General features: G+C 41.0%; 1 protein-coding gene across 3 annotated transcripts; it reads right to left on the bottom strand.

Moving 5' to 3' along the window:
- Positions 1 to 340: 340 nt before the first annotated feature.
- fbxo11a (F-box protein 11a) lies at positions 341 to 10,643 on the bottom strand. 3 transcript variants are annotated; one of them, XR_006407028.1, is made up of 22 exons: positions 10,283 to 10,643; positions 8,202 to 8,326; positions 8,002 to 8,083; positions 7,258 to 7,402; positions 6,656 to 6,785; positions 6,035 to 6,118; positions 5,805 to 5,937; positions 5,611 to 5,717; positions 5,406 to 5,517; positions 5,210 to 5,316; positions 4,815 to 4,952; positions 4,464 to 4,681; positions 4,176 to 4,356; positions 3,914 to 4,036; positions 3,590 to 3,675; positions 3,402 to 3,478; positions 3,112 to 3,255; positions 2,811 to 2,921; positions 2,559 to 2,666; positions 2,412 to 2,462; positions 2,162 to 2,260; positions 341 to 633 (listed from the first exon to the last, which is right to left on the bottom strand). XR_006407028.1 is itself a non-coding variant. In XM_044372051.1 (22 exons), exons 1-22 carry the CDS (start codon positions 10,374 to 10,376, stop codon positions 504 to 506), a joined length of 2,640 nt encoding a protein of 879 aa, XP_044227986.1. In that variant the 5' UTR covers positions 10,377 to 10,642; the 3' UTR covers positions 341 to 503. The 3 variants fall into 3 exon arrangements, 2 of the variants coding, with proteins under 2 accessions (XP_044227986.1, XP_044227985.1); XM_044372051.1 differs by having other exon boundaries at positions 2,354 to 2,462; positions 7,258 to 7,399; positions 10,283 to 10,642; XM_044372050.1 differs by having other exon boundaries at positions 2,354 to 2,462; positions 10,283 to 10,641.
- Positions 10,644 to 11,951: the final 1,308 nt, after the last annotated feature.

Raw genomic sequence — 11,951 nt, forward strand, 5'->3', positions numbered from 1 at the left:
CCAGTGATGGAAGCATTTCGTATTTGGGGCCTTTGCCTCCACATGAGAAAAGTTGTGCCTCGGCTGACTGAGCGTCTGTCCACGATGGGTCTGTACATGACTGCAGAATCTCGTTTTTCCACTTCTCAAAAGCAGATGAGCCTCGGCGGCGTATGTCCATCTTTCACCGGTTTCACTTACTTGACCAACTCAACTCGCCCACAAACCCTGAGTCAAACGCTCTTCTGCTCTGTCCCATTAATGTCAACTTTTTTTTATAAAATAATTAAAGGAAAAGAAAAAGCGAGGCATCCATAATCACCTTCTTTTTCTCTAAATGTTTCCTTTTAGCATATTCATGTCCAAGTCTTTTTTTTTTTCTTTTTTTTTTTTTTTTGAAGTCACTGTATATGCTCTGTAAGAGTGAATCTGTATCTTGAGTTTGGATTTCCTCCTCCACTGCAGAACTTAAAGTGTCTCATGTCCATTACTCCTGAAGCGCAAAAGGATCCCAGGTCTTGAGCTCAGTTGTGCTGCAGTGTATTGGACTCTATAGGAGGGGCCGAGTCGTACAGTGTGTCGGTGTCGTGAGTCGGCTCTCCGGCTAACGTGCAAGGATTTGACAGTGTCCCTGCGCCACAGTCACAAAAGAATCTACAGGTGGAGAGAAGAGGAGAAAGGATTACAACCTGTATATTTAACTGTATGAATAAGGAAAGCATAATATAGAAAGCACTCAGTGACCAGTAAAAACAAATCCCTGTGTTTTACACCCTGTTGGACCACTTCTGACCCTCGTCAAAGCTGCTACACGTCAAAAGACGTCTTAGGCTCTGTGTGAAAGCATGCAGACATCAGTTCTTCACACAAGATTCTCCTTTCTTGGCCTGATAATATGAATGAAGTGAAAATTTGTTTCACTTCATTCATTGAGCTTGACTATGCATGGACCTCTTTGAGTCACTGAACAAATGAGAGTGATTGAGATGCGAGTGGCAATCAGAGGTCTGGAGTTCATCCCAATAATGTTTGGTATGATTAATATCTGGGGTTGTGGTGATTGGCCCATTAAAATTTTGATTACTTACATTCACCTCTGTCGTAACTGAGGGACAATATCTGAACCTCAGCAAATAAAACAATCTGAATGGCTAACTACAATTCAAGTTAAACTGATCCGTTTGTAATGGACGTTACAAACTTCCACACCAGGTGCTCAAACTGTAAAGACTGATAATTACACCTTGAGGTGGACAGGCAGTCCACACCTTTACTTGAATAGTTTACCAACTTTTATGTAAACAGTGTCACGGCTCTTGTCAATCAGATGTAATTGTTGTTGTTTTTTTTAGGTAAATAAAACCCTTAAATTGATTGTCAGATTGTCTTTCTTGTGCCACCCCTGCTTATCAGTAATTAATAGAAACAGTTACAGTCGGTAATTAATAAAACATGATAATTATTATGATTAGTTCCAGTTCATTAAAGGGGAACTGCATAAATTTTACACATCAAAGTCAAGTATGTTTACAGGTCTTTGGGAGGACTATTACATGTGTGAAAAAAAGTACAAATTTCCCCAAGTGACATCACTAGAGGCAGCCTTGGTTGGGGTTGAAAACTACAAGTTTGAAAATGAACAACATCTAGGGGTGTGGAGTTAAAAAGAGGTGAGGGTACTAGACCTCTGTAGCCCACTCCTCATTTCTGTTTGAGGATAGCAGCCTGAAGGTGTATTAGCTGCTACTAGCACAACACACCTGAATCTCCTAATTGAACTGTTGTCGGTGGAGTTGCACCGTGGGAAGTGTAGTTGCTAGATTTTGAATACGTGGGATTAAAGAAAAGATGACATCTCTGGTTCTGCTGCATTGATTTTGATCGTTTTTTAAAAACTGTCTAGTGTGAGTGCAACAATGTTTTAGACGTGCAATGCTATATCGCTGGAGTTCTCTTTTAAATGTAAGACTGTTCATTAACATAACTTTCCTGATTGCTGCCTTTGAAACACAGGTTAAAACTGCCTTACAGACACTCATGATCACACCTTCTCTAAAGCCTGCAAGATCACACAGAATCCCATTCACAAGCCACATGTATAAACACCAGTTTAAATAGTGACAATCACAAATTGTCTATGTAAATCACATCATTTGTAGTAACATGGGTCAGTAAGACTGACCTATCGTGTCTGATGAACTCCACATCGTGTCCTTGGTGACACTTCTTGATGCAGTTCACACAGATGGCGTTGCGGTCTGTTGTGTTACAGGTGTGACACCTGTGGGAGGCCAAATTATATCCGTCAAAAATCACAAGACAAACAGTTGGGGACGTTCTAGTCAGCTTGATCACAAGTATAAACATGGATTACCTGTAAAAATCGTGCATTGGGTAGCTGGTGTAACTTGAAATCTTGTACAGGCACTGACCTCTGCTCACAGCCTTTTCAATGGCATCTTGATTGTTCATTATTTTATTATCTGGAAGGAAAAATTGCAGTAATTGGTAAACTACAATTAAGGAAATTCAGCATTTATCAAGCAAATATGTCAAAATCTTCATGACTAAGAAAGTACCTTTCATTGTAACATTGACACCAGATGCAAGAAACAACCCTCCGAAGCGATTGTTGAAGATCTGATTGCCCTCTAGGGTCGCTGTGGCATGATTGGTGATCTCGATACCTAGTGAAGAAAATCATAGTTCATAGTTAATAGTTTCAATTAAGTTTGTTTGTGTACACAGACACATTTGTAAGCATGTTGAAAAACCATAATAACCATCACAATTTAAAATAACTACATAACAGCCTGTATGCTGTTACCCACCCGCAGCGAAGCCGTCAAATATCCTGTTTTTCCTCAGTACAGGGTGACTGTTGGTGCTAATGAGGACTCCCGCCTGGGCATTTCTGAAGATGTCATTTTCCTCTAGCAAACCTGAGAAAAACAGACTCAATGTCAAACTACTGACATGAAAGTATAACTGTACAAGCATCCTACAGATAGATTGTGTATAACTGATTATGCTGATATATCAAACAGTTTAAATATACTGACAAACAGAGATACATATCAAACTAGCAACTGCTTTACTGTGATGATATACGCGTGCTTTCATGAGAGTTACCTCTTCCTCCGTTGAATATACAGATCCCCCCGTCTCTGCCGTCATGGATCTTATTCCTCCGCAGAGTGGGGTTGCTGTCCGTTTTGATCCACACTCCTGCCATAGCATTGTCAAAGATCTCATTGTCCTCGATAAAGCCCAAGCCTGAAAAACATATATGCATGTTTCATTATTAGGGTGACAGGGGAGAACTGTAGTCACACTGTCAGAGGTTGTACAGCAGAAGACTGGAGAGAGAGGCCATGACTGTCTGTAGAAAAAAATAAAACAGAAAACAGATAAAGTCTTACCTGAGTTGTAAACCAGAATTCCTCCATTCTGACCTCCCCAGATCTTATTCCGCCTGATCTTGGGATTGCTGCCAGTTCTGTCAAAAAAAGGGACAAATAAGGGAAAGTTGATCCACTGCTGCACTAATGCTGACTGTTGAGACTTTTGTAATACACATTTTTTGTCATTGCGAATGTTTCTCACAAACCTGATTTGAACTCCAGAATACATGTGATTGTAGATGTCGTTGTCTTCCAGCACGCCATGGCCATTGTCATAAAAGTAGACCCCGACCTGAGAAAGAAAAAAAAAAAGTAGTTAAGCAAAAATATGTTCATTTACTCCAGGTTTTAAAATGCATGTTATGAAATTGCTTGTTTCTATAGGACATTTCTATTGTGATCACATGATAATATGCTTGTGTAGCTACATCAGGTAACAGTATACATGTCATCCAGGTGTATATGGGACTCATGTTTGTCTTTGAGTTGTCACTTCACATTATTTCTAGTGATCAGACTTGAAGTTTTACCTGCTTCCCACTGTGTATCCTGTTCCTCCTCAACACTGGCGTACTGCCTGTTGTCACCCACACTCCTGCCAGCGTGTTGCTGTACACCTCGTTCTCCTCGATGACGCCTTGTCCTTTTTCATGCTGCATGACACAAAAACCACCATACATCACTGTTATATGACAAAATCATACCGTATGAAAGTTTAAAAAGGTGTTAAGATGTAAGACTATGTTTAATTTTGTGGATTTAAATGTCAGGAAATGTTTTGAAAATATTTACCACGTATATGCCGCCGTGCTGGCCATCATGGATCTTGTTGTGTCTGACGATAGGGCAGCTGTTCGTCCTGATCTGAATTCCTGCCAAGGCATTACCGTAGATGTCGTTCCCTTCAATGAGGCCTCGGCCATCACCAAAAATATACACTCCACCTTGGTTACCATTGAAGATGGCGTTGCCCCTGTATTTGGACAAATGACACATTTTAGGACATGATACATCTGTAAACGAATGCCCAATTTGATACCTTTTAAATGATACTTTCAATATAGTATTTACCACACTGACCTTATTGTGGGGTCACTGTTAGAGGTGATCCACACACCAGCAAAGTTATTTGCATAGATCTTGTTTTCGATGAACTGGCCGCGGCCCTTTTCATGCACGTAGATGCCCCCCGTCTGGCCGTGATGGATCTCACAGCGAACCACTGTTGGATTGGCGTACGCCTTCACCTCGAAGCCAGCAATACGGTTCCTATGGATGTTGCAGCTTTCAAAGTAACCCTGGAAATGGACAAAAAAAAAAAAAAAAAAAACATAAACTTACTGTAGCTCCAGCCAAAATGATTTACTCAGCAATAGTTTTTTTTTTTTTAACATAAAGCACACCGTCAAACGGCGAAGAGCTTTAACTTACCATGCCGTGGTCAAACGTAAAAACTCCCACATCTCTGCCGTGATGGATGTGATTCCGTCTGATGATTGGGTTTCCGTGGTTTTTCACCCAGATCCCAGCTAGAGCGTTGTTTGAAATCTCGTTGTCCTCGTAAATTCCCTGAACAATGATGAATAAGTTTAAGTCTCAGTCCGTCTTCATGTCCACTTCAAAGTTAATTTTAAACAGCTTGTTTTGCTTGGAACATAATTACTGTTTACAAAACCAGCCAGGAATGTGTATGAATATGTGAAGAGCAAGATGAGCTCTGCTGCTGCTGCTGCTGCTCAATCGGCTACAGTACAATAATACAAGCTAACATATACCTTTAAGTGTTTAAGTGACACCTTACCATACAGGCAGAAAGCTGTGCTTACCTGCGCATGGTCAGTGATGTAAAGGCCAACGTTTTCACAGTCGCTGATGTTGCAGTGCTTGATTGTGGGACAAGCGCCCTGGCCGCTGACACAGACAGCTGACCCCACTGAAACGAGCAGAGCAAACATTTATTAATACACCTTAGACACACACATCCGGCCATAAAGCCGATCAAAGAAGCAGCAGCGTCATTACCTGTGCATGTGCTGCGTATGATGCAGTGGTCGATGATGGGGCTGCAGTTGACTGTGATCTCCAAGCAGTGGTGTGCGTTGTGGTGCTGGGCGGATTTATCATCAGGGTTGAACTGCAGTGGACAGTCCACAGTTAGTTAACAACAACTGTGACAAAAGTAACGACGACTTCAAATAACACGATAACAAAAGTAAAGAAATCTCACCCTGATGGTCATGTATCCAACATAAGCATCTTCTGAGCCTTCCATGAATACAAATGTGGAGTCTCTGGTATTCTCAATGATGACTTTCTCGGCGACTTTTCCAGGAGCTATAATATAATTTATAAAAGGTCAAATGAGAGAGTAGACTAACCAACTACACGGTGACACTGGACCATGACTTCAGACACACATACCGGCTCCGATCATTGTGATGGGCGACTCGATGTAGATCCATTCGTCTGTGTAAATACCGGAGTGGACGAATATCAGGCCATCAAAGTGAGGCTCCTGACCTCCTCCGAGAGCATCCTCAATGGTGTCATAGTACTGGAGGGAAAAAAAAAAAAAAAAGACAGGTCAGGTGAATGGCTGGGGCATGAGAATGGGGAAAAAAACTTAAAAAAGTTATAAACAGTTCACTTACAAACATGTTATCTCTCCCTTTGTATCTGGCAGGATTACTGTAGAAGTGTTCTGCAAAGCCTGGTTTAACGTGTGCTCCTTTATACTGTAAAGAAACATTGACAGAATTATTCACACACTACAGAACTGACTAATTCATATTAATGTACAATTTCAGACAGCAAAGACACCACACTGGTATTACATTTTTAACAAGATGGGGGAGAAAAGCTGTCATTAGAAAAACGTCTGAAGCATTTTTGTCCAGGGAAAACAATCCTAAAAGGTCAATATATCACAAAGGAATACAATTTAAACACATAGTTCCCTTCTACGCCCTGCATACTGAATGTCACCATTATGGCCTGTGGTGTTGCCCTTTCACATGACATTAACCATCTGTACACAGAGGATTTAAAGTCGCGCAGAAGCAACTCTCGGCAACAAAAATATCGGTGTCAAGATTAAAAGATAGCAAAGAGGGTCAAATTTTTGTCTTGCTGGCAAAACCTTTCGACAATAAACCTTTCAATACATGATTGCAATGCATCACCATTACTTAACCGACACTTGTAAGTAAGACTTCAAGATTGTTTTTATCAAGATCAGCAGTGAATCAGTAAGTCAGCATGATGTTCCATACCAGCTGCTGAAAACTTTCCTTCCACGGGTTTGGCTGCTCGTATTCTTCTGGGTTTATCTGGTAGAACTTCCCTGCCTCAGGGTGCATCATGGGTCGTGTGTATTCAAACACTTCCATGTACAGCCTCTTCCTGAAAAATGAAGGCACAAAAACATTTAATGTCATCCTCGTCATTTGTGGTAGAATTCTTACATGTTACAATACAGTCTACGACTGCATCTTTAAGGCTTCTACATTTGTGTTGTGAAGGTTTTTTTTAGGAAGTTAATGACTGTATGAAAATGAAAGCGGTCAAAAAGCCATGTCCACTTTGGGGGCTCTGATGCACCAAGCCTGACCAAGGCACACAAAAAGCATACTTCCTTCTTGCTTGTTCACTTGTTCAATTCAAGCTAGAAAACTGGTGTAACCATCCAAAAAAGTTGAACATGTAGCTTTGGGACAGTTATTTTCTCCGCGCAATTTCAAAGAGAAATTGATTAAAAGCAGCTGGTGACACACACACACACACAACGTGAAAAAACACTTTTCGAAGATTTCAAGCAGTTGCAGGAACATCCAGTCGTGATTTAAAACATGGTCCTAAGACCGGTGAGTCTCACCAGAGGATGGGGTCATTGGCCAGCTCACTGAAGCGCTTGCACACACATGCAGCACGGCATAAATCCTGCTCCAACAGGTACGAGAAGATCTTTAGCACCACCTCGTCTGGAAGTTTCTCCTGCAAATACTGCTCTGCTGGAGCTGCTGAGAGGAGGGACAGACCATGGGATTAGAATAAGAAAATGTTTAATGGTAGACAGGGAGGTTATTTATGCATATTTATAGTAAGAAGAGGAACCAAAACTACCTCTGGAGTCACAATAGCAACAGCAGAAATGATGAAGGCTACTTTGAAATATTTAAAAAATGTAAAGATCGGAATTGCCCTTTCATTGTCCTACTGCACTGTTCAAAAATAGTAACTGGCTGCTTTCAGTTCATGAACAAATACACTACTTCTTCATAAATGTGCGCAGACTGTGTGGATAGTATGGAGGCTTATATCTCTGTGACTGTAATTGAGAGCCAGTTACAGATCACCAGAGCAAGTATGTTGCTGCTAGACCACATCCAGTCACATTTTACCTGCAATGTGTTAGGCCTAAATTATATATTGTTTCAGCACAGGCACTGCAATGTACACAGTAGTCCCACTGCAAAGGCTGCAGTGTATTAAGGCAAATTAGGCACACCAAGGTACACAACATAAACCATCTCACTGTTTGACAGAAAACGAAGATAAGCAAAGTTCCATTTTTTCCATGAAACATCACATCATGTGTCAATAATGTGCGAATAATTACCTGGTAAATCTTGACACTTTCCTGAAACTCTGGGGCGCTTAGGTCGGTGCCCAAAGTTTTCTGTGGTTGAAGTGGAAGCACCCTGTGGATAGAGAAAGTCAGTGGAAACTTTCAAACATTTATTATTGTGTTTTATTAAATGAAATCTTAATCTTTTATCATCATTTACACTATTATTTGAGGATTCCCAATAAATGTACCTCCATGTTTGTCTTTGTCGGACACACTGTTCTCTTGGGTAGAGACTTTCTTCTAAGTTGGTAGGGACTATTCTGAGCTCCTGGACCGGATTCTTCTGCGACCATATCTGCAGGAACGTCCTCATCTGGAAAAGGTGGGAAAAAAATGTTAAAAATAAAAATTTGGAATGCCATCCATTGAACTGATCCAAAGCAGGCAACATATTCATGATGAAGAGTATGCAACTGGATATTCTTGTATAACCACTCAACAATTATCTCTCAATTACTAAATAATACTCAATCAGTATGTGTTTACTTTTTCTCCTGTGTGGTGTAACCTTTTCTGCTGTGAAGCCCTGAAGCATTTGTAGCTTAATCTGTGCGAACGGATGACAATTAACACGCATGTTTCACATCTTTGAGTGAACAACAAATGTGAATTTAAAACATCACTTTATAGTCACCCATTGATGATTATAATTTGAGCTTTTAAACAGAAATGTTTCAGTAAAAAGCAGCAGAACAGATTACCAGATTCAATCGCCTAAACAGAATTTATCAGTCACAGAACAAAAAACCCACAAGAAACAAAAACAGTTCTGTTCAGTACCTGCTCTGTATGCAACAAATTGATTACAAATCCTATCAAGAGCAGGATTCAATCAACAGAAGAAAACCAACCATAGCATCAACCCTGAGCTAAACCTGACTTCTATTTATAAGGCTATTTACCATGGCATGATGAGTTGATAGCTACCCCAGATGGGAGATGCAAATTCTTGTCTGCTTGTTGCTCTGGTTGCAAGGATGACTCTCCCCAGCTACTAGACCAGTAACCACTACAAACACTGCCTATGTAACAAACTGGGTCAGCAAAAGCTACTTCTCTGAAATTGCACACCAAAAACCATGTATAAGTCCTCCAAACACATTTAAGACCAGGTGGACATCAGTCCCAGAGATAATTTACACTGAATTATGTAAAGTTGGCAAAATAAACTGCTGTCAATCCGTTATCAAACACTATGAAAATGCCAACTGAGCTACTGTGTTAGCAGCCAAATGGAGGGAAATTGGTACCTTGGCAGATCATGAACAAATTAAGTGAGACAGTTGAGAGAACTGATCATTCATCATCAGGTTGAGCTTGACAGATCATGCTTTAAGAGGTTGTTTTGTCAAAATTACCAAGCTGTTTTCTTTGTGAGAAACATCAAGTAACTAAGAGGACACCCTCAGCTGATTGTCATCCAACTGATGCTCTGAGATCCAACATCACAACATGTCACTAGTCCACATGATATCGTGTAATCAGATTCACCAAACATTAATGTTACTGACCAGTGACCCCCACACTGACCGGGTCTCTACCACTGGCCTCTAGCCATTGGCAACTATGATTAAAGAGCATTCCTAGCTAATGTTTACTTTGAAAAATTGCAGCCAGCATTTGCTTAAATCATACAGTTTGTTGTTACTGCAGAAAAAAACCTAAAACATGATGTGACTGAGTTGTAAGAGCAACGTTATTGCATTAATTACATGCATTATATCCATGCATTGTCATTTTAACGTTGCAAAGGCTACGAAGGCTGGGGCTTTTTTTATAAAGTCTGGACGCATTTAGCTAGCCAAACATGCTAATAATAACAGCTAACACTGGCTAGGTTCAGTTAGCATGCTACGACAACTGGCAAAACCACTTTGTGTGTATCCTTCCCTGCGTTTGTCACTTGTGAGTCAAGCAAACCCCTTGTTTGTCACTTTCACTATTCACGTAACGTTAGCTGACAAAATAGAGCAAATTTCAGCAGCGATAAGAGGTCAGACAAGCAAAAGAAAGGCCGACTCCGGGCAAAAATCAAGCAAAACAAAGCGCGGCCTGAGTGCTAGGAAACACAAAAGCCTCGGTGTTTCCTGACTGCACAGCGCCCGTTCAAGACTGCTGTTAGCTACCCGCTGTTTTATCACGGCAACCGACGTTATCCCGTTGTACGCACTATATATGAACATAAACAAAAACGTCCAGTCTGTCCAATCATAAAAACACACAAATCAACCCGTACACCAGCTGATAACGCCAGCTTAGCTAACATTACCTCTTTCCTGGTGGTTCCTCTCCGGCTGCACCGGGCGCGGCCTCGATACTCGCCTGGGTCTTCTGCTAACGTTACTTGCTCTGACGGAGTTCATTTGGGGTGTTGTTAATCTTGAAGAAATGTCGAAGCCTTCACAGCAGAAGAGGCGACGTTGAGCACATCATCTATGTCTTTTTCTTCAGCATTGCACGGTCTGCCATCTTTCGCCGTGGCTCCTGGAAAAAAAACGTATGGTTGTGTGTTATTCCCCCTGCGCTGCTGTTACGTCTTGCCCCGCTGTACTGTAGCAGGAGGAGCCATAAACAGACGAGCAGCACAGTCCGTCAGGCCGCGGTCACATCACATGGGAGGACCCAGGACCTCTCTCCGTCACGTCTCATTCCCCCCTGTTCACGGCGGTCTATTCAACACTGACTGCTTTCACTTTTCAAGCCTAAGCACTGAAGCATTTATCCTGGTAAAGCCTGCTGTTTATGTCAGCAGCAAACTGCCTCCCAGTTTAATAATTGCTCCCAGATTAATAACTGGAGCTCATCAGCACGACCCTAATAGGTGTGTGGTAAGGTGTCAATGACAATATCCTTCTGAAGGAGGAAAACATGCAACTCATCCTACAGTGCTGATAGGCATTTGATCATTTGTAATTTGAACCAAAATGCAAAACACACACACACACACACACACACACACACACACACACACACACACACACACACACACACACACACACACACACTACAGTTTGTACAAGTTTAAACATGCTATAATCTGCAAGAGTCAGTGTAATCTTTATTGGCCACGCATGTTTATGAATACAAGGAATTTGCAGTTTAGTGGCTCTTGATGTACTTACACACATAATAACAACTAAACAATCTTCAGAAGTATATACAAAGAATGTCTATATACATGTGAAACCCTTTCCTTGGAATGTAAACAGGAAACAAAAAGTGCAAAGAAGTGAAGAGAGCACAGAGTGCTGAGATAAATATTAAATTGTAAAAAAAAAAAAAAAAAAAAGTGACATGCTACTTTAGATGCATGTTTATGTACAGTATATACAGTCTGTTCAAATATACAGTAATGACTAAAATGTATTGCACATTTTTTGTTGTAAACTAAAATAACTATGTATAATTTATAGGTGCAGTGGGTATTATAATGTTCCAGGGTTACTGCACAATGCCACAGTGAGTTAACTGTTCATAAGTGTGATGGCAAGGGTGAAGAAACTGTTCCTGTGTCTGGTGGTTTTGGTGTACAGTGTTCTGTAGCACTTATTAGATGGGAGAAGTTGGTGTGAGAGGTCTGCAGTGATTTTCCCTGTCCATTTCTTGAATCTGGAGGTGTGCAGGTTCTGGATGGTGGAACCTAAAATCTGCAAGGGTCTTCTTAGTAAACAATTAATGTGCAGTCTGATTGTGACCTAAGTTAGGATTGGAGGCTGCCTAGAGATCCTCCAGGAGGTTTTGAAACAAGTTGCTGCTCTGCTTATGCTGTCACTGTGACCCTGACCTGGATAAGTGACTGGATGGATACTTTTTATGTCAAACAGAGGACATGATTTACTCAGAGAGTAGATATGCTCTCATTTTTGTCTTGCTTCACACTTATTCATCACATACATACATTCAAACCTTGCAATGCCCAGCACACAGATTTGCAATAT

The sequence above is a fragment of the Thunnus albacares genome, chromosome 14, assembly GCF_914725855.1.
Source record: "Thunnus albacares chromosome 14, fThuAlb1.1, whole genome shotgun sequence".
Classification (NCBI taxonomy): Eukaryota; Metazoa; Chordata; class Actinopteri; order Scombriformes; family Scombridae; genus Thunnus; species Thunnus albacares.

What these genes read in the sequence shown, in the direction of transcription:
- fbxo11a (XM_044372050.1), bottom strand. Translation starts at nt 10,376, where the DNA reads ATGAACTCCGTCAGAGCAAGTAACGTTAGCAGAAGACCCAGGCGAGTA. An exon ending in AGCACGGCGGCATATACGTG is followed by an intron (nt 4,037 to 4,175) that starts GTAAATATTTTC and finishes TGTGTCATGCAG; the next exon opens with CATGAAAAAGGACAAGGCGT. An exon ending in AATTCTGGTTTACAACTCAG is followed by an intron (nt 3,256 to 3,401) that starts GTAAGACTTTAT and finishes TATGTTTTTCAG; the next exon opens with GCTTGGGCTTTATCGAGGAC.